General features: G+C 44.1%; 1 protein-coding gene across 1 annotated transcript in view; it reads left to right on the forward strand.

The window, feature by feature from the left end:
• xkr6b (XK, Kell blood group complex subunit-related family, member 6b) overlaps positions 1-15,370 on the forward strand; it is a 53,217-nt gene extending 37,847 nt beyond the window's left edge. The window contains exons 2-3 of the mRNA XM_042096449.1: positions 11,179-11,375; positions 14,033-15,370. Of these exons, the coding sequence (XP_041952383.1) occupies positions 11,179-11,375; positions 14,033-15,018 (1,183 nt within the window). The 3' untranslated portion in view covers positions 15,019-15,370. The remainder of the gene's footprint in view (positions 1-11,178; positions 11,376-14,032) is intronic.
• The last annotated feature ends 6,089 nt before the right edge of the window (positions 15,371-21,459 follow it).

Consider the following 21,459-nt stretch of genomic DNA (forward strand, 5'->3'; position numbering starts at 1 on the left):
TTTAAAGGGAAACTGAGAGTTAGGGATAGGGAGATGGATGGAGATCACATCCCAGTTTTGGTGAAGCTGCCTGACTATTTCATACAGGGGGCAGTCGTGCCTACTGGTTAGGGCTTCGGGCTTGGAACTGGAGGGTTGCCGGTTCGATCCCCGACCAGTGGGAACGGCTGAAGTGCCCTTCCACCTAACCCCTCACTGCTCCCCGAGCGCCGCTATAGCAAGGCAGCTCACTGCTCCGGGTTAGTGTGTGCTTCACCTCACTGTGTGTTCACTGTGTGTTCGCTAATTCACGGATGGGATAAATGCAGAGACCAAATTCCTTGTATACTCAAGTATACTTGGCCTAGAAACCTGATTTACATTTACATACAAATCTCCATTTCGACTCCACAAACACACACTGCTTAAGTAGTAGGGGATTTGGAGGTCCAACACTTATACAGGCCGGTTGTTGACATCTTTCTCTTTTGACATTCACCTCTCTTTGTCTCTCTCCTCCTCTCTGCCTCCCTTTGGTGTGTGTGTGTGTGTGGGTGGGTGTGTGTTTTCCATCATGGATTTTAGCTCTCAGGTGGGCCCAGTGACGCACACGTCTAAGCTGTCACACATCAGGGGGGACTTTAGGCCAGAGAATATCACGACACAGATTTGAAGACCCTCAAAATCTTAGGTTTATTTCAGCCAGTTATCAATCTGAGCTCTTTCTCTTTAACTTAAACCGACAGTTTGCCATTCAAGGATTAAGCCATGTCCTACAATAAAAGCTTCAATAGATATTTTCATGCAAGTTTTATTTTAGTCGAGGACTACACTTAATCCATGTAAGGAGAACCAGCAGAAAATTTATTCCATACACTGAACTGATAACTGGCAGAGGATTAGGTAGAACAATGGTCATCGGTGTGGTACCAACTATTTGGTACCAACACATACACACTGATGAAAATGAATGCTAAGCAGTGTCGTGTCAACCAATATGCTGTCCTGGAGTTAAAGTCAGGGTTGGGGGTGGGGGGAGGGGGGGAGTGTGGAAGTGGGCAACCAGCATCCAGCGTCAGACAGCCTCCAGATTAAAACCCCAGCGTCTAACATGAGATTTCACACCAGAGCGTCCGTGAAGAACATCTCCCTCACATTGGGCGGCTGGTATTTTTAGAGTGATGACGGTTGGTGGAAACTGCAGGCACTAGCCTGTCATTGGCAAACACACACACAGAATGCGTGGACACACACACACACACACACACACACACACACACACATTGACACACACACACACACACACACACACACACATACACACATTACCTACCTCCACCTCACTCAGACCTCCCTATCACCACCAAAAAGCACCATAACACACATACACACACACACACACACACACACACACACACACACACACACACACACACACACACACACACACACATATACACACAAACATGCATGCTCTCACATTAGCCACACCACAGGCTATAAATGTGTGACAGGCACAGGGCAACAGGGACCTTGAAGTGTAGTGTTAGGAAATAGGACAAGGCATCATGAACCTATTCACAGAAGAACTCTTCACCAAAGTGAATATTAACCCAGATTTTTTTAGCAATTCATAATGCGTTTTTGAGATTTTGCTGTGTCACAGTGGAGTCTGCCCATTTTGGTGCATGCAAGGCAACAGATAATGCAGGTGCAGATAGGAGATAGACTCCCATAAGAAAAAGCACTCAAGGACACATGCACTCATTGCAAGGGTTTACTATTTAGGCACCAGTGCTGTATGACACAACTGTTTATTCAGTGTTGTCTTCTGATGTCTTTAATTCTGTGCATTGAAGTTAAAGATGAAGCTGCACCTCTGTCTTTTGCCAATTTGCATGTTGTTGGACAAACATGTTGGACAATTGAGAGCATGTGCTGGGTTCCTTACCACTGAGCCTGGCTCTGTGCTCAGGGTGCACATGTTCATGTGAGATGGCACTCCATCACAAGATAGGATCAGTCCTCAGTCCTACAATGCTGGCTTATGGGCATTGAAGGTCCCCTTCGAGGGGTCAGCAAATCCTTGCCTCTGCCCCGCTACCGGTCACTGACCCAGTGAGATGTATGTGTAACTCCGTTACAGTAATATGAGATATGAGGCATTTTCTGTCTCACTCTAGAAGAACAGCGACAAGGACTGAGGATGAGGAGGAAGAGGAGGAGGAGGAGAAGCAGCGGGGGGGGGTTATATAGCCCGAAAGCGGGCGGCTCTAAATCTGTGTCTGTCATGGTTGCATAAAAGCCTGAAATTGAATTCAAAGGCGTTTTAGTGTGTTTCTCACTCATGGAGGAGGACGGCCACCCTGGGCTATAAATACCTCTGGCGCGGCTCGCTGACACTCTCTGCATAATGAGCGAAAATCTCGATCAAGCACGGGGGGATGGGGTGTGTGTGTGTGTGTGTGTGGGGTGGGGGGGTGTGACAGAGGAGGATGTATAGCCAGGATTGTCTTTTTTATTTGCATTTTATTTATATATTTCCCAATATCTCTCCCTTTATCTGTTTTATTTCGTTTGTAAATCCTTCTAATATGGCATCGGAAGCACACAGAAAATTACTGTAACCACTCACTAACCACCACCAATGTGTAGCAACCACCTGGGTGACGCACGGCAGCCATTATGCACCAGAACGCTCACCACACACCAGCTTGAGGTGGAGAGTGAGGGAGTGAATGAGCCAATCCAATCAATCAATCAATCAATCAATCAAGTAAGAAAACAGAGTGAGAAAGAGAGAGTGATCAGAGACACAGAGGGAGATTGATAGAGAAAGGGGAGAGGAAAGATAGAAGAAAGAGAGAGAGAGAGAGGAGAGAAAGAGAGAGAGAGAGAGAGAGAAAGAGAGTGGAAGGAAGAATTAGAAATCACAACATGCAGACAGAAACTCATAGAAACAACATAGAATAAGAGACCGACTGATGGAGAGAGGGAGAGGAAAGGGAGAAAAAGAAAGGCAGTGCATGAGAAAGAGGTGTGTTACGTCAAGGAAAGATTTCACTGAACAACTGTCTGCTCAGCCAACCCCTCACATAGAGTTCGATAGAGTCAAGGAGAAACGACAGAGAGGGAGAGAGAGGGGAGGAGGGGATGGAGGGATAGAGAGAGGTGTGAGAGACAGCATGGGAGAGGATGGAGGGAGAGAGGGATGGGGTGGGATGAGGACAGGTAAGGAGAGAGGGAAGGGAGAGAGGGAGGGAGAGAGGGATAAAAAGAAAGCTGGAGAGAGGAAAGAAATGGTCTGGGAGCATCCCCAGCAGGTAGCAAAAGGGCTCATTGGCAGTCACAACAGCATCCAGTCCACAGAGAGAGAGGGAGGGAGGGAGGGTAAAGAGGAGGAGAGAGAGAGGTCCCCCTCACCCAGCCTGGTGTGACTCATAGAATGACTCATCTAAGACCGGGCTGTCAGACTAGCGACACACACACACACACACACACACACACACACACACACACATACACACACACGTATGCATCACCTACCAATGCCATCTGAGACAGAACCTGGAATTAATTGTTTGAAAATGGGCTACCCCGTCAACCATGACTTATTAAGACTATACTGCACTAAGACTGGTGGTTGGTGCAGCCATTGAGTCTGTGCCCTTCTGTGTGTCCTAATAAACCACTACTCTTCAGTCTGTGGAAGATGGTCGGGGGTGTCGACTTTAGCCCCTTTTATACGGACAACTATTCCAAATGAACATTCATCTGTGTGTTCTATTCCAGGCGCTCTAGAATCTTTGATCAGAATAGCCATTGCTGCTTTGCTTTTGCTCGAGAAGCTACAGACGGCAACCTGATTAACCATATATATAGCTGTCGGAATAAGAATGGAATACACCACCCCTTTCATTACGATTACAATTCTGATCGGATCGGCAGTTTTATTCCGATCAAGGTGTTTATTGGATTAAAAGTGTCCATGCAAACCCACCTTGTGTATCCATTTGTCTGTGTATGCGTATTGGGGGGGGGGTCATGCTTCTTCTCCTCTCTGTGAGTCTCTCTGCCTCTCCCATATGGCTGTGTGTGTGTTTATTTGTTTGGGAGTGTATGTGTGTAGGCGTGTGAACTGGGCGTGTGAACTAAATTCGATTTTTCACGAGACTCCACGTCCATCTTCTTAACCAGCCTCCCCACTCTTGCCTGTCTTTCAGCAATGTCAACAACATAACAACACGTAACACATACAAAACAGCAATGTCAACAACATAACACATATAGAACAGCAACGTAAACAACACATACAGAACAGGAATGTCAATATTAAAGGCCACCTGGTCAACTCACACTGAACCGAGATGAGCCTGTGCAACTCCTCCAGCAGGGCATCGTCTGTAAGCACAGGTGCCGGGAGACGGGAAGGCGGGTGCCCAGACAAGGGCATCCAGGCGCGGGCACGCAGGCGGAGTTCGACCTGGCACGGTTAGGCCAAGTGCAGCATGGCTAACGAGGCATGAGTGAGCGCTATGATCTGGCCACTAATAATTTATGGGGAGCTGTGTTGCAGGCCACGGAGCTAAAAGGAGAACAGAGAGAGGATGAGGCTGTGTGTGTGTGTGTGTGTGTGTGTGTGTGTGTGTGTGTGTGTGTGTGTGTGTGTGTGTATGTGTGGTGATAGAGAGTGGGGGTAGTGATGGAGAGAGATGGCAAAACAGGAGAAAAGAGATGAAAAGGGAGAGAAAGAGGGACATAGAGAGATAAAGGGAAGGAGAGAGAAGGAGGCAGGCAGGTAAAGATGAAGAGGGAGGCATGAGGGCAGAGAGAGAGAAGGAAAAGAGACAGATAGAGACGGAGAGAATGAAAGGAGAGAAAGATGGAGAGACAGGCTGGTAGAGAGAGAGAGAGGAAGAGTAAAAGATTTCCAGAAAAGGGAGGAAGACTGTGAGAGGAAGAGAGAAAGAGGGGCACAGAGCCGGGGGAGACATGGTTGGAGTGGAAGAGAGGGAGAGAGAAAGAAGTCTGGCAGAACGTGTGCCTGTGGGAGACTCTATGCAGCTGTAATTGTGTTCCTGACTGAATATGGGTGGATTCACACGTCAGCCACAGAGTAGCCAAACATGTGAAGTCCTCTCCATCCTCTCTACACTGTAACCAGCCATGACACACAGACACATACTGGAGCTGTTGAGATTTGATCAAAGGTCAATGAAAATGAACTATTACGTTCATATATTGTACTGTAGCTATCAGCTCTGTATCTTCATACAGGCATCTATTTCGCTAACTCAGAGAGTGTATGTTTCATGCCTGTCTCTATTTGTGAACATGCTGTTACCGCATGACACACTGACATGAGCCGCTCCGCATGTTTGCATTTGTGTGTGTTCGTGGATGAGTGAGCATGATCCGACATCTAGTCAGTGAGACGGCGCTCTGTGTGTTTTTCTCTGTGGCTCGATCAGCGGCACACCAAAGACTCGCTTGAATACGCTGAGGATCGCCAACAGAGCAAATTTTTTTGTGTGTGTGTGTGTGTGCGAAAAAAGATCTCCACTTCCCTCCAGAATCCCATCCCAGCTGAAGTCTGTTAGTGCCCCTTGACATTTTCCAGCTAACTGAAAATGCCACTGAATGCCATGCATTACCTCTGGTTACGACGTAGGCCGGGAAATCACGCAAAAGGCCAGGGTTATTGATCCAAAGACATTCCACCAATACCCCCTCATCCTACTACCTCATGACTACGTAGCCTTCCCAGTATGAGCAAGGCAACTCATCATCAACCAGTCATGGTTGTAGGCACATATAGCTCCTTGATACCAACTGACACTGGATTGGACCTGGCCCTGTTGTGGCCCTGATCTGCTATAGGCCAGCAGTAAAACAAAACCAGATCTTGGCCACATCTGTTCTGGTCTGGAGTCAGTTGTTGACATAGGAGAGAGACAAACTGACCAGCTGCCATTCATTTTCAATGAGAGGTAGCAATTTACAGTCACAAGAGACAAGTCACATTGTATTGAAAACTATGTAGGGTGAAGATAGGCTACACGTCTTTTTTATGGGCATTAGGCCTACTGAGCAAAGGAAAACATTGACTACTAATTAGAGAGAAGGCAGTGTGACATACGTTGCTGACGCATCTGTATTTGGTCATGGCAATCTAGAAACGCCTCCAAAAGTGACAAGGGTTTGTCTGTGTCACTCGTGAGGCCATACTGTACCTTAACACTTTAGCATTCAGCCTGGGACCACTGAGACTGAAGAGGAGAGAGTTGGAGACTCCTCCTGACTCCCACTCCCTCCACTCTCCAGTCTGGATGATAGAGGAGGGAGAAAAGATCACTTCCCATCTCCCCTCAGGCGCCCACGTGTCCCCCAGTTGGGAAAACTCGGCGGTGTCTCTCCGAGTTAACTAATTGAGTCGCTGAACTGAAGGCCGGACGGAGGAGGAAAGAAGTGAGGTGGCAGCTTTTTTCACTCCAATCACACTCCCGTCTCTCATTCCTTCTTCTCCCTCCCTCCCTCTCTCCCTCTCTCTCTCCCTCTCTCTCTCTATCTCTCACTCTATTTCTGAGAAAACCAAAATCAGGAAGCACTTACCACTCTGACCAATGGGAAGACAGACTCATGCCTCAACAGAAATAAAAGGCCTCAAACTAATTGCAGTAATTTTGTCATTTAATGAGTAAATTAAATTCATTAGGCGTTTGCGCTACCAAAAAAGCGATTACTTGACTTGGCCGAAATTTGTTGAAATTGTTCACAGTTCCTTCAGTCAAGAGCCATTCATCTGACAAGAGATGAACGTTGAGTCATAACATGCATGGGCAAAGAAAGAGTAATGATGATAATTTATCAGATGAGACGGTTGAAAATGTGACAGAGGGTGTTGTAGGGTGGAAAGGGGAGGGGATTTTGCCCGAGGCTAGATTGTGGAAGGCATTTCTGTTCTTTTGTGCAATTATTGTCTTTGTACAACTTTCTCTCACAAAACGACTTCAGCTCGAGCAGTGCCTAAACTCCCCAAAGGAGAAGCTGCATATTCATCCTAAAAAAAACACACACTCCACCAGGAAAGACAAAAGATGTTCCCAAGGGGCCCAGTTTTTGAGGTTCGACTGCGTAGGACAATTTACATTAACAGACGAGATACATTGAACCTCCTCTCCACGCAACACACTGCACAGTGGAAGGTCCTTTTTTGTGTGCAGCCGGAGATGTTTGTGTAGCCTGCCACCAAATGTTCCAGTCTCTTCCGTAATTACCGGCTCCATTTGCAGCCATTATGCACTGCAACAAATGCAACGATGATTATAACTCTAATTAGACACATCAGAATCTGTAACGAGGCCTCAGTTCATTGGATATGCATTTCAGTGGAGTTTAAGCAAGGCGTGAACATTGGAAATTACAACTGGATGTCCAAAAGTCAAGGTTGATGTGTGATTTGTAGAAAATACCTTTCTCTAATCACTGAATGGACTCAATGAAGTGAGCAGTCACACAAACATTTCTATTGTGTTCTTTGTAATATGTTGCCTGTATGAGCTTATGCAAATAGGAGTAGGCTACATTAAACCTGGAGAACTAAACCTTCAACAAAATATTAAATGACTTGTGCAATTATTGTCTTTGCAGCATTTTGTTGATTGTACAGGAAACCGTACAAAGATATAAAAAAATATTTGGCCTCTTTTAATTATGTCATGGTATAGTTTCATCAAACTAAAGTAATAGCAGTTACAGTGACATATAAATGCCTGGCATACAGGCTCATCCAAAGCAATTTAAAAGTGTGCTACTGTGCAAGCCAACAGCCACTCAAGAAGATAAGTGCCATGAAATCTCGACATATCTCAAAATGTAAATGTCTTATTTGCCTTTCAAACCAGCTTAACTCGTCTACACTAAAAAATGAATAGCCTTAAATAACTTTCCTTTCCTCAAATCCCCAAATCCTCCTAGTTTGTATGGTCATTGTTTTGTTTGTTAGTTACTTGTTATTTACCGCCAGTGTCCCTAAATAGTAACTGTGAGGCCTGAATAGCTCTATTAGAGGGAGGCCCGTGCTGTGTGCAGACTCTGTAATAGACAGAGAGAGCGTGTAATGCAGAAGTGGAGAGTTATTGGCAGTGTGAATGGGCCACTCAGAGACTGACCAGATGGCATAGCCACACCAACGCCAGAAAAAAAAAACCCCTCATAGACTTGTGTGCACGTACACACACACAGACACAGACACACACACACACACACACACTCACACACTGCCAAAAAAATAGGACACTAGGCCACAAAAAGCACATAGCTGGGCCCCAAGCGAAAACAGCCATTCAACACAGAATGCCGTCTGGGGGTCTGGCATGGAAGGGGTTAACGGCGAAAAGGCTTAATCTGAAAGAGAGGTGGATTTGGGAAGGAGGGAGGAAGCCAGGGGAGATCAATGCTGTCAAACGTGGGCATGGACAGACGCCAGGAAGGAGGTTCCATGCGCACTTTGATGTTTTTTTAATGTGCTTGTACTGTACGTGCAGACAGACTGCTTGTTTTCTTAGTGCCACAGGAAAAGGAGGAATGAACCAGGCAATGAGAAAGGAGAGAAATGTCCTCCTCACAGTTGTTCTGCGCAAAGATGTCAGACATCAGAATTTCCCTTTCATGTTGCCAAGTGCATGGCTGATGAATAACCTTTGATTTTGCCAGTCTATTTCATATATTTTGGCAAACTTGTCAACATACAATAAGCGTACCTACCAAAGAAACCTAACTTGGTGACCTACAGTATGAGCTATCATCTACCCTAACTAACCTCCTCTCAACCAACCCCTATTTCAAAATTGAAGAATATTCATGTTCCCCATATTAAACAGAATAGGAACAGTTGCTTTATTGGCTGTTTACAGTGGGCTCTCCAGATTAAATGGTACCAGATATACTGTAATGGCATTAGTTACCAATACTTTTCAAACCTCCCTCACATTCACCAACAACTCCCAGCAGTGACGAGCAGTTTTGTTTCAAAGAAAGAGTCGCAACAGTTTACTAATTTCACGTATCACCAGACATCACAAGACATCATTCCTTAGCATTCTCTCTCCACCAACTCAAATGGAACAATTGCCTCGATTTATGAAATTGCGACTTTCTGTCTCCAAAATCACAGACAGAAGAGAGGAGGAGGAGGTGGTCCATAGACAGCTCTTGGTTTGAAGGGGGAAAGCTGTCTGTTTGTCTACGACGACTCCTCCGCAAAAGATCACCTCAGACACACGTCTCAGACAATCAACATGAGACACGGCTCACAGACACAGAGCTCAGCGGCTCCACACAGTGCACCCGACAGACGCCTAGCTCTCTCTTGAATGTGCTCTCTCTCTTTCTTGCTAACAAACACATACACCCACACACACACCATACACACACCAATACACACACATATTCTCATTCTCCACACACACACCATACACACACCAATACACACACATATTCTCATTCTCCACACACACACCATACACACACCAATACACACACATATTCTCATTCTCCACACACACACACACACACACACACACACACACACACACACACACAAACACACACACACACACACACACACACACACACACACACACACACACACATTCTGTCTCTGGCTCTTTCACTGTGTCTCTTCTTCTCTCAACTCTCTCTTTCTCTCTCCCTCTCTCTCATTCAGCTGTCATGAGTGCCCACTCCATCTAGTCGCAGGTGCTGAAGTGTGCTGAACACCCCCACACAACATGGTGCAGATCCTCAACACCCACAGAATCTGCATACAAACACGAAACCTGCATCAGGTCATAACAGGGCAGTTAGACACATATGTGCACAGACACTCTCCTACGCAAGCGATAGCACTTTCTTCTCTGCTTGACGGGAAGATCTGGAGTGCAGTTTCATTTTCTGTTCCACATGGAATGCTAGTATTATTATCAACAGATGATCAGATGATCAGGATCTTGTTGTTAACAGAAAGTTTGGATTTGTGTATTCATGTGAAAGCACTGAGGTTCAGCGCTGGTTAATTATTTTACATTTTTGTGTGGAAGATAGGATTGGAAGTTGTGTATAAAATTTCTCTTTGGGAAATGCACTGATGTTGTATTCTGAAAGGTAATGATGAAAGCAGGTTGTGCCTGGCATTGTCACTCGCCAGTACACACTGAATGAGCCTTGCGACACAAGATGTAGTTAAATCCAGGTTAGCTGACCATAATGCAGAATAGCAGTGGGGTCAGACATTGTTTTTTTTTTGCCTCGGGGGACAGACCATATGGCACGGCGACAATGTAACCCATGGAGCTGAGGCCGCTCCCCTGTCATCTGTGAGGTCAGCCAATCTCCTGTTGTTGTGAGCAGTGATGATGGGATGCACCATTTCACCCGGAGGTTGTGCAGGTGTGCTACTCACAAAACGGTGGCACTGAAGTGAAGGGTGAATGGGAGCATAGGGAAGGTGGGGGATAGAGGGAGAGCTTAGAGCATGAGCCACATTTGTTTTTCTTCTCCTCAAGGAATTGAGTGTGATGGTGATACAACAAAATGCTCTGTGACGTGAGAGCTTGAGGGCTTGCTATTCTAACCTATGCTCCTTGCTGTAATTTATGTAATAATAAGATAAACGAACCTTGTGTACAACGCATATGTACACAAGCACAAATGTACTACATACTAAGTTATTTCTACCATGATCAACAAATGTCACTGTAAAAGTCATTAGCCATAGTACATATACTTCTTTGTCTCCTCATCCCTGAACTTACAGTAATCATCTATTATGTTATAAAATCAGTCACTTGCCATGATAGCTCAGGCCCAGCAATTGGTCATCTGTAGAGAACATGGCCCTACAAATTTACCTGAACTCAAGTCATATCCTTCTGTGTAATGTTTGATGTCCCTTGGTCTCTGTTCTTCACCCACACTCTCCTGATGTCTTCAAAGGCTGTTCACACCTAGAACAATAACTATAGCAATAGCAGCAAAAAAATATTGCTCTAGCTAATATGAATGACAACATCCACAAATAAAATATAATAGTAACAATATAAAGAGCGATATCGTCAGGGTCACTTTCAGTTATCGTTGCGTTTATCATTCCTGGTGTAAGCGGCCCATTATCTTAATCTCCTACTCTTCCCCACACAGGTACATCCGCACCATGTACTTGGGAATCCAGAGCCGGCGGCAGAAGGAGAACCAGCGGCGCTTCTATTGGGCCATGATGTATGAGTACGCCGACGTCAACATGCTCCGCCTACTGGAGGCCTTCCTGGAGAGTGCCCCGCAACTGGTGCTCCAGCTGTGCATCATGATCCAGAGGAACCGGGCAGAGACGCTGCAGTGTAAGATGAGGTTCCCCACGGCACCGTGCTTGGACCTTGATGTTTTACAGTTCAACTAGTCTGTGTTTTCTCTGTCAGTTATTGGCCCATCTGTCGTAGCACTGAATGGGTACCCAGTAGACAAGACAAGAGGTAGTAACAAATATAATTTATTACATCATGTTGTAACGTAGCCACGTGTGGGATTCCGTCGAACTTCTAACTTTTGGTGTGTCCAGCTATAATTCAAAACTGATTTCTGATTTCAATGCAGTAGGCCTATGTCGTCTACTGTGAAGACTGCACACGTTAGCTACTTCTATTTTCCGCTGCTTCAGTAAGGACAGCTGAAAGCCACTTTTTTTGTTGTAATGTCATCTGCGGCAGTATTTTTTACGTGACAAAGTGACTGCTTATATTTTTTTCTATTTGTCTGGGAATATAGCCCAGAACCCCAGACAGATTTTATGAATAACTTCCTCCAGGAAGAAATCCCATGACAAAGCCTTTAATCGTTAGCCTTTAATCGACGGGGCATGGCAGATCTGTATTGTATACATGAGAGGGCTGGGGTGGGGTGAAGAAAAAAGCTGACTTGTGTGTAAAATTGACAAAAACAAATGTTAGAACTGCCCTCCCCCAGAGGCTTTGTTTGAATTATCAAGACTGTATATGTGAGGACAAGCTTTTTCTGCTGATCAGCAGATAATCTGAGAGGTAGGACGATTGCTCACGTTTGAGTTGACGACACTGACAGCTGCGCAGATGTCTGTCTGAACTTGGGGAAGATCTCTGCACTCAGCAGGATGAGGAATAGTAGTCATGGCTATTAGAAAAAAACACACACTTAGACGAACCGACAGGTAAGTTTTAGAGCGAAGGGGGGCATCATAACAGTGTGCACCTACAGTATGCCATGGGTCTCACAGCATGTGTTGGTAGAGTGTGTTTGTCTGTGTGTTTGTCTGTGTGTTTGTGTGTGTGTGTGTGTGTGTGTGTGTGTGTGTGTGTGTGTGTGAGAGTTGGATGTGTGGTCAAAAATATCCAGGCAACACTCAGGTGTGAGGAACCACTGCAGGTTTATTCACGATACCGGGAGCAGGTCACTAGCAACATCATGTTCCAGTAACACTACTCAAAGTTCTCTAGGGCGAAGCCCCATCTTATGCATGTTAATTACATTGGTAATACAAATCACATGAGTACAATGGTCTTTTCCAAAAATCCTCATACATGCAGAAATACAATACATATACACTTCTTGGACATAGCATGTGATCCGTGCACCATATGCAAGTCATGTGGCTACTCCAAGTAAGTAGATAATTGGTCAATACAATACATATACATCCTTCAGCATTCTCTTGCCATAGTCTAGTTCCTGTCGGGATATTCCTAATATTACTGCCTCAGGCAGAATACCCTTAACTCGTGACAAAGGGGGTCGCATGACCTTTATTAGAAAATCATGACATGGAGAGAGCAAATGACAGACAAAGCAAAGTTGATGCACAGTATTGAATGTATAGAAAGCATATACAGAATATTAAAAAAATGTTAGTAATCCAAAATTTCTCCTTCAGATGCTTCCAATTCTCAGTACGATTCATCTATGCAACTGATGTCGACTTGCTATTGTGAGGAGTCATTGTGAGATTTGTGGTTTCTGCCACGGCAAAATAATTTACTCCAATCTATGAGGTTTATGTTTCAGCCATACACATTATGAAGACCAGAAGCAGAAATCTTTATCACTGGAAGTACTCTCAGACTAGAATAACTCAGACACTGTTAATTTGTTTTGCATTCAACGCATTTTGTTTGTGCCAGTGCTTATGCTCAGCAGAGGCTGTTTAGTCACATTTCATTTCGCTAATAATTAGTAATTCAGTAAACACCGTCAATTTCCTCTTTTCCTTCTGTCTGTCACACTCCCCCTTCCCCCTCTCTCTCTCTTTCTCTAGCCCCCCCCCTCTCCCTCTCCCTCTCTCCTCTCATTTCAATTCTACTCAAGTCAAGGCTTTATTGGCATAACTGTAATATATACAATGTCCCAAATCAAGTGGCCTTAGTCATACTGTAGGCTGTAAAAGAGGTCAGTATAACACTGAAAAACTATGAAGTACGATGTGTGGGGGAGGGGGACACAAAGTCAGAGAAAAGAGTTAGATAAGGAGAAAATTCACCATATACAGTGCCTATAAAAAGTATTCACCCCCCTTGAATATTTCCACTTTTACTGCTTTTATAATTGGAATCTTGATCAATTTAATTTAGCCTTTTTAACAATACATTTCAAAAATCTACTCTTTAATGTCAAAGTGAAAGCAGATTTCTACAAAGTAATTTGCAACAAAGCAACAAAAGGGGAAATATCCAAGGGGGGTGAATACTTTTTATAGGAACTGTATAGTATACAGTTGTGCTCATAAGTTTACTTTCCCTTAGCATACACATGCTAAAGTTGACTAAAGAGGAATAAAAAATCATCTTTTGATCTCTTTTTAGTCAACTTTAGCATGTGTATGCTAAGGGTATGTAAACTTATGAGCACAACTGTATCTATATAAATGGATGACAGAATCCAAATATATAATAAATATATACAAAAGAAAAGCAGGGGAACATGCATTAATGGTCTTTTTTTCTTGTGTGATGTCTTTTCCATGTCCACACAGGTGTCTCGGTAGTGACCTCCCTCCTCTCCCTCTCTTGGGTGCTGGCCTCCTACCACAAGCTCCTGCGCGACTCGCGCGACGACCAGAAGAGCATGAGCTACCGTGGCGCTCTGGTACACCTGCTGTGGCGCATCTTCACCATCTCGTCGCGGGCGCTCTCCTTCGCCCTCTTCGCCTCCGTGTTCCACCTGTACTTCGGCATCTTCGTGGTGCTGCACTGGAGCGCCATGGCGTTCTGGGTGGTGCACGGCGGCACCGACTTCTGCATGTCCAAGTGGGAGGAGGTGCTCTTCAACATGGTGGTCGGCGTCGTGTACATCTTCTGCTGGTTCAACGTCAAAGAGGGCAGGACCCGATACCGAATGGCGGCCTACTACGCCCTGGTGCTGGCAGAAAACACCCTCCTGGTGGCGCTCTGGTACGCCTACCGCGACCCGGCCACCACCGATGATTTCGCTGTTTCGGCGCTCTGCGGCGTCTTCCTGTGCTTCGCCTCCGGCATGGCCTTCATGGTCCTCTACTACGGGGTGCTTCACCCCATGGGGCCTCGGCTGCGGCTGCTGGCCAGCTCCTGCTGCGCCGAGCTGCTCTGGGGCCTGCCGCTGCCACCGGAGGCCGAGCCCATGGCCCCCACGCCGGGCCCCCGTGGCTCCCAGGCCACCCCGACCCGTGGCTTGGCCTCGTCCGGCGGGGGGGACTACTACGACGATTCGGAGGAGGCCGCCACAGACACCTGCCTGCCCGTGTTCCAGGTGCGCTCCACGGAGCCCGTGGACACGGCGGGACGGCCCCTACGGCCCGAGGGGCCCCTCATCAAGATTGACATGCCGCGCAAGCGCTACCCGGCCTGGGACGCTCACTTTGTGGACCGGCGCCTGCGGAGGACAATAAACATCCTGCAGTACATCAGTCCCAACGCCGTGGGGATCAGGTACAGGGATGGCCCGCTGCTCTACGAGCTCCTCCAGTACGAGTCCTCGCTCTGAAGGCATTGCTTCTTCCCTCCCCCAACCACACCCCATTCCGACATTCTCTCACTTTCTCTTTCCCTCTCCTTCCCTCTTTCTCTCTCTCTCTCTCTCTCTCTCTCTTTCTGTTTCTTTGTTGTCTTTCACCAACCACCTCCCCTCTTTCCCTATTTCTGAACTGGATCTACTTTGTTCATTTGGTGCTTTCCCTATTTCTGGTTTAATTTTCCTTGTTGTGGTGGTTGTTGTTGGGGTTTTTTCCAACAGCTGAAAGAGTGTACATGATTTCTAGAGTTAATTTAAAAGACAGAACATTTATTTTGAGAAAAAAAAAGGAATGAGTAGATATTAACTCAGAATTCCTTAGCTTGGGCTGTGTGTGTATGTATATATATATACATATATATATATATATATATATATATATATATATACTTGTATACTCATGTGTATATATATATATATATATATATATATATATATATATGTATATATGTGTGTGCGTGCGTGCATGCGTGCGTGTGTGTGCACGTGCGTGTGATCACACACCTGCATAGGGGAGTAAATAGATATACGTTTTTTAAGTTTACTGTATGTGCTGACTGTGTGTATTGATGCGAGTGGTCAAATCATTTGATGGCGTGTCTTTTTCACGTTTGTCTGATGCAAAGCATTATGGGAATGATGGAGGAATGGAGTTGTCAGCATCCTCACGCCAATTTCCCGTTTACCATTCTGTGCCTCATTTAATCTTGAGTGGACATACAAATTACTTGCCATTGCATAAGGAAATAACACAAACAAATGAGGATGATTTGATGAGCAAGATGCACAAACAAGGGTGATATCTGTTAGGATGATGTAGGTCATATTTGTTTTCTAATTGTTGAGAGCATGTTTGTTCAGCAGAACATTAAAAGCACATTGCCCCTCCAGGCCTCAGTGTCCTAAGCCCGATCTTTATCAGTTCAGTAGAACATGTTTTGCTTATCCCTGACCCCTAGTGGAACTACTTAATTATCACACAAAAAAAAGTTGATTCAATTAATTGTAAAGATAGAATGTTATTTTTTGAAAGACATGATTTTAACATGAGTGTTAAAGTTACTCTACTGCAAAATCCCTATTTTTCCATGAAAATGGCCAATTAGCCTTTTTCTCATACCTCAAAAATGGATGCAATGCAGCAGCACAAGCATGTCCTCAGCAGCAACAATCATGCACAATAATGAGGCACAGTAGAGATCCTGTGGAGAGAACGATAGTGCTAACCTTAGCATAGGTTGCAAACACTTGTCTTTTTAGCTGAGGAATTAGACCCTGAAGTTGGTCTGAGGTAATTAGCCACATAGTTTCTTCAGAGTTCCATTAACATGTACGTCTCCATTTGTTTTGATCTGCCCCCAAGTCACAGAATGACTTGTGAGGGATGTCCTGGCTGCCTGCCACAGATTGAACTCATTATAGTATGTATACAGGGCAGGCTATGCACTGTTGCAGAAAATGGAGGGGAGACCGCACACAGATTTATGGCGAGATGCTGACCGCATCATAGCCGCACACAAGGCGAGCAGGGCCTATATCTTCAGAGAGATACAATCCTGTTCATCTGAAGGGAAAAAAGCACTCATGGTAGGCAACTTGTTCTTCTGCACAATGTTGACCACAGAAGCACAGGTGTCAATATAAATATATAAGAGTTTAACATTTTAAATGGGTTTTGGACCTTTACCATATAGAGGACGCACACACACACACACACACACACACACACACACACAAGTTGCACAAATGTGTTAGTGCGGTGCTAAAACTGCCCTTCCGAGGTCCTCCATCATTCCTGACCTAACAGAGAGTTACATGATTCATTTTCAAAAGGTCATATTATTTTCCTCTTGCCTACATTCTTCTTTCTTTGTTTCTCCATGTATTTATTTATTTATTATACCTATCCCTACAATTGCTTATTTTTTATATTTGTGTATTTTGTTTATTTGGTTGTTTTTTTTTTTGTTTTCAAGATGCCTGGTGCAAACACTCTGTCAAACATATGCACCTGTAAACTTGTCAGTTGTTTTCCTAGTCAAGTAATGGGTAACAAATCACAGGCTTTAACTTTTATCTTTGCCTGAATATACCTGAATTTGTACACAAGAACCATTGGTGCAGTCCTCCATTGCACTGTAGTCCTGAAGAAGACTCAGTGTCGTTCCATGCCATTAGGTTTGAAGCCCTGTCCTCCGCTTCTCTATCTGTGGTGCATCTAACCTCAGTGATGATGACATGCATAAGACCCTCGACCCCCTCACAAAACCATGTACGCTTAGAGGCTACACAGCCACTGCTCTCTAGACAGCCTCTTGTTTACTTTAATGTTCAGTTTGCCGTTTTTTTTTTATTACTTTTTTTATCTGAATCCTGTAGAGGGACTTCATCTGAAGGTTCAAGCCAAAGCAACCAGTTCAGAAACTGTACAACAATATAAACCAGAGGTTTAGCATGTAAAGGCATTTCTGTCCGTCTGTAATTTCTATGTTTGTTTATTGATGGAGGCAGACAACATCACTGAACACCAAGGTGCACTGCGAAAGAGCATGAGCTATTAAAGACCCCACAGTGCCTGTGTGATCGTCTCCGGGCACTTTGTGAGTGTGGGGAAGTGAGGGGCTTTTGCCAGGGATGGAGAGGAAGATGAGGACAGAATTAGAAAAAAAAAAAACATGGCTGTTTGTTTGACTCAATATCTGCTCGGTATGTGTGTGCACATGACCTGGCATGTGTGAGTGTACATGAACTGTTGTGCTGTGTGTGTGTGTGTGTGCGTGTGTGTGTGTGTGCATCTGCGCGCGTATGTAGTCATGTCTAGTATGACTAAGGGTATTTAACAGTATTTGAAGTGTTCAGATCTGTCCTCTTGTTTGTATGACTCCAACCCTGGTTGCTGCTCTGGGCTCTCGTGGCCCCCCCTCAACCCCCCCCTTGCCACTCGTGTGTGAGGTCAGGTATACTCTGATGCAAAGATCTGTCTGTCTATCTATCTATCTATCTATCTATCTATCTATCTATCTACTACTGCAACTACTAGGTTACTCTAGAGTTTCAATGGGGTTCAAGCTGGGAAATCTGGAAATCCTCAGGTGACAATATGCTCTTCTCAAATGCCACATATAAGCATTCCAATACCCAAATCTCAGATCTGACTGACCCAATGTGGTCAGTGCAGCCTATAGTCCCCCTGGTTCCTGGGGTCTGGTTCTCCTCATACTGACCTCCAGGTTTGTTTTTTTTGTTTGTTTTTTTTATCTCAAGCACTCCACCACAGGGAGTATTAGGAGACTGAAAGAAGTTTAAAACTACCAAAAGAGGCCAGTTGGTCCAAAAGAGGCCAGTTGGTCCAAACCAGCAGTCAGGACCAGGGTGTTTAAGTAATGGACATAGTGGTTGTTCCAAACACCTCCCGCCATCGTTCCGTACTGGTTCTTCTATACCACCACTGGATCTCCAGCTCTCCCTGGGTTTTTTGTTTTTTTGTGAGACTCACTGTATCGCTGTTGTTTGCTGACATACTGTCTAGCCTATCTTCCTGGGTTAGTCACAGCTTTTTCCGGTTTCCTTTATTCATATTTCGAAGAGGCAGAGTGGGTGAGTTGCCTCGACTGTCAGGTAGCTGAGCATGGTGCATTCACACTCTAATGCATCCATGATTACTGAGGAGAGTTGGGGGAAGAGAGAGAGAGAGATCTCCTAACAGGTGCAAATACACTGTGATTTCTTCCTTTTGCGCATTTCATACTCACAGCATCGTAGCCACTCTCTCTATGAATTGCCACAAGGTGGCCCATTCATGATCTGTGCTAATTGGTCTACTTGCCATCTGTAATGCTCAGTCCTTACAGAGTCCAGGCAGTGTTTTATTATTGCACAGTAGAGGACATTCAAACCCAAACACACATGGCCATGATACGCAGATACTGTAAGTGAGGTGATAAGGCGATCTGCTCATGCCTACCTTACACTTCCTGTGGTGCCTTGTCCCTTGTGGGTGCTTCAGTTCAGCCATGGAAGGCAGTATAGCAAACAACACCTGTGCCAGTGTTTCTTATGATCAGACTCTGTCTCCATCTTATATACCAGTACTGTAATTAAGAAGATTATCAAACCTTGTGCAGGGAATGTTTTCTGTGTAAGAAAACATAACTGTGCTAAAGTGAAGCTAATAAGGGTGGGCAGAAGAAGTCAATTACATGTGTCAATCAAAACAAGGCAATACTACAAATTGATTTGAATGTTGGGTTTCACAAACCCCTTCTCTGTTTGGGGAAGGACTGTAACAAAAGGGTCCCAATTTGAATTGCATTTGGACACTGGATTTGAAAGGGAATTAGAATGTTCACCATCTCATTTGGGTTTGTTTGAATACAAGTCGGCTGCTGAGATGAAGTTTAGCAATTTATTTGATGATTGTTAATGTACTTCTGTCTATGCCTTCCTCTGTCTTGCAAGATGAATGAACTGTAGTGCCAACTTGTTAACCTTTTACTGTCTGTCGTTTGTCTTGTGAACAAAACGTCTGGCCAAATGGAATTATGCCTGCAAAAAAAAGAGGAGAAAAAAATGAAAAAAGTGAGTGGGATACAAACAAAAGCGGGGGGATGGTAAGTGTAGACAATGAGCTTATTGTATTGAATACATCCACCAGTTTCCACAAGCCTTGACTCATTCAGTGACTGTTCTTCAAACAGCCCCTATTTCCTCACCTTGCTCCTAGCATGCCCAGAGAGAGTATATGGTGATTAGCCTACCCCCAAACACGTTTGCATGTTAGCTTTCTTGCGTGCTGTCTCACCCATTCCCTTGACACGAATCACCGTGAAGCAACTCACTCAAAGCATTTTCTTTTTCTTATATTTTTCTTTCGTTTTTTGGGGGTGGGGAGTAAACAATCTGTGCCAGATTCAGATCCAGAGCCAAATTATTCAATTTCAAACAAAAAAAAAGGAGAACAAAGGTGCATTTTTTTCTTTTGCCATTTTTCTAAATGGTCTTGTTTCATTTACCTGGTGCTTATACAAACACATTCAAAAGGTGCTACAACACATGATGTGGAACCGCAGGACCCATGTTGTGGCTCCTTGCAGCCCACATGCCATCTCTAGGACCTGCCCTGTGGACCTAACAGGCACCCCCCCCCCCCCCCCCCCCCAGGAAGAACAAGCACCTCAGTATACCGTTTACAGCAAAACTCCGATCTCACAAATATGGTGCCATTTTTCATTTGAATATGTGTTCAGTATCTGTCTGTTTATTTGTTTTGTTTTCTTTTGTTTGTTTGTATTCAGTCTTCATACACATTTCTCTTGTGAGAGAAATGAAAGCCTAATTTTGCTTCAGAGGCATTTTTTTTCTTTCAAGAATTTAAAAAAAAAGTGTAAAAGGTGATTGCGGTGTTGTATATTACTGTCATCTCTTTGTCCAAAACCTGTGTGTATTACTTTTGTTATTGTTACTGTAAAATTGGCTGTAATTTTTCTTTTGGAAAAAAAGAGGAAAAGATATAATGGATATTATATTTAAAATCAAATGACTATGGTTGTCAGAATTATTGCTGCTGATTTTTAAAAAAATCAATTCAGCTGGTTTGATGACTAGATTGTCAGATTGTTATTTATTCAACTCCGCTTACCTGGGATAGCCTATTTCACAAAGTTTGGACAAAATATTTTGGTTCCACAGTCTGAACCATTAACACCGGAACATTTAATATGGTGTTGGAAAGAGCTTATGAAGTTTCAAAAATTTGTGGTGTCAAATATAGACAAAGGTCATTGAAACTCTATAATTTAGAAACTGATGTCCAGTATTGTATAAACTCTTATTTTTTGATCAACATTGAAAATGTTAATAACATGGTGCTAATGTTTGTTTGTTTTTTCTTTCTTTTTTATACGTTGGTGGTTTTTAGATTACAAAAGTATTATTATGCTGAGAAAAAAAATATATATATATAATGTCAAGCCTTATTGTAGATCAATATTTCAGACTGTTCATCCCTTAAGAAAAGGAAATAAATATAGTATTTCAAAGTACATCGAAATGTACCTGAAATTGTATGCTGTGACCTACTCACATGCACAGATCTCCCCACAACAGAACAGAGGATGCAGATGTTTATGTACAGATGTGTTTGTGAATGTATAATGATACAATAGATAGAGATTTCCCAGAGTAATACATTGTTGTTTAATAAAGAGCTATTATTATTATTATTATTATTATTATTATTATTATTCACCTTTTAAAGAGCTTGGGGCAATCTCTCATTACGCATATGCTAGCATTAGGTCTTAGGCCTGAAAGATTTGTGAATGGGCATAAGCCTTCCAGTGGCATAATGTAGCCTACAAGGCAAATGGAAACGTAAGAACAACGGAACCAATAGACGACAGCAACAGGTGTATG

The sequence above is a fragment of the Alosa sapidissima genome, chromosome 6 (genome assembly GCF_018492685.1).
Source record: "Alosa sapidissima isolate fAloSap1 chromosome 6, fAloSap1.pri, whole genome shotgun sequence".
Lineage (NCBI taxonomy): Eukaryota > Metazoa > Chordata > Actinopteri > Clupeiformes > Clupeidae > Alosa > Alosa sapidissima.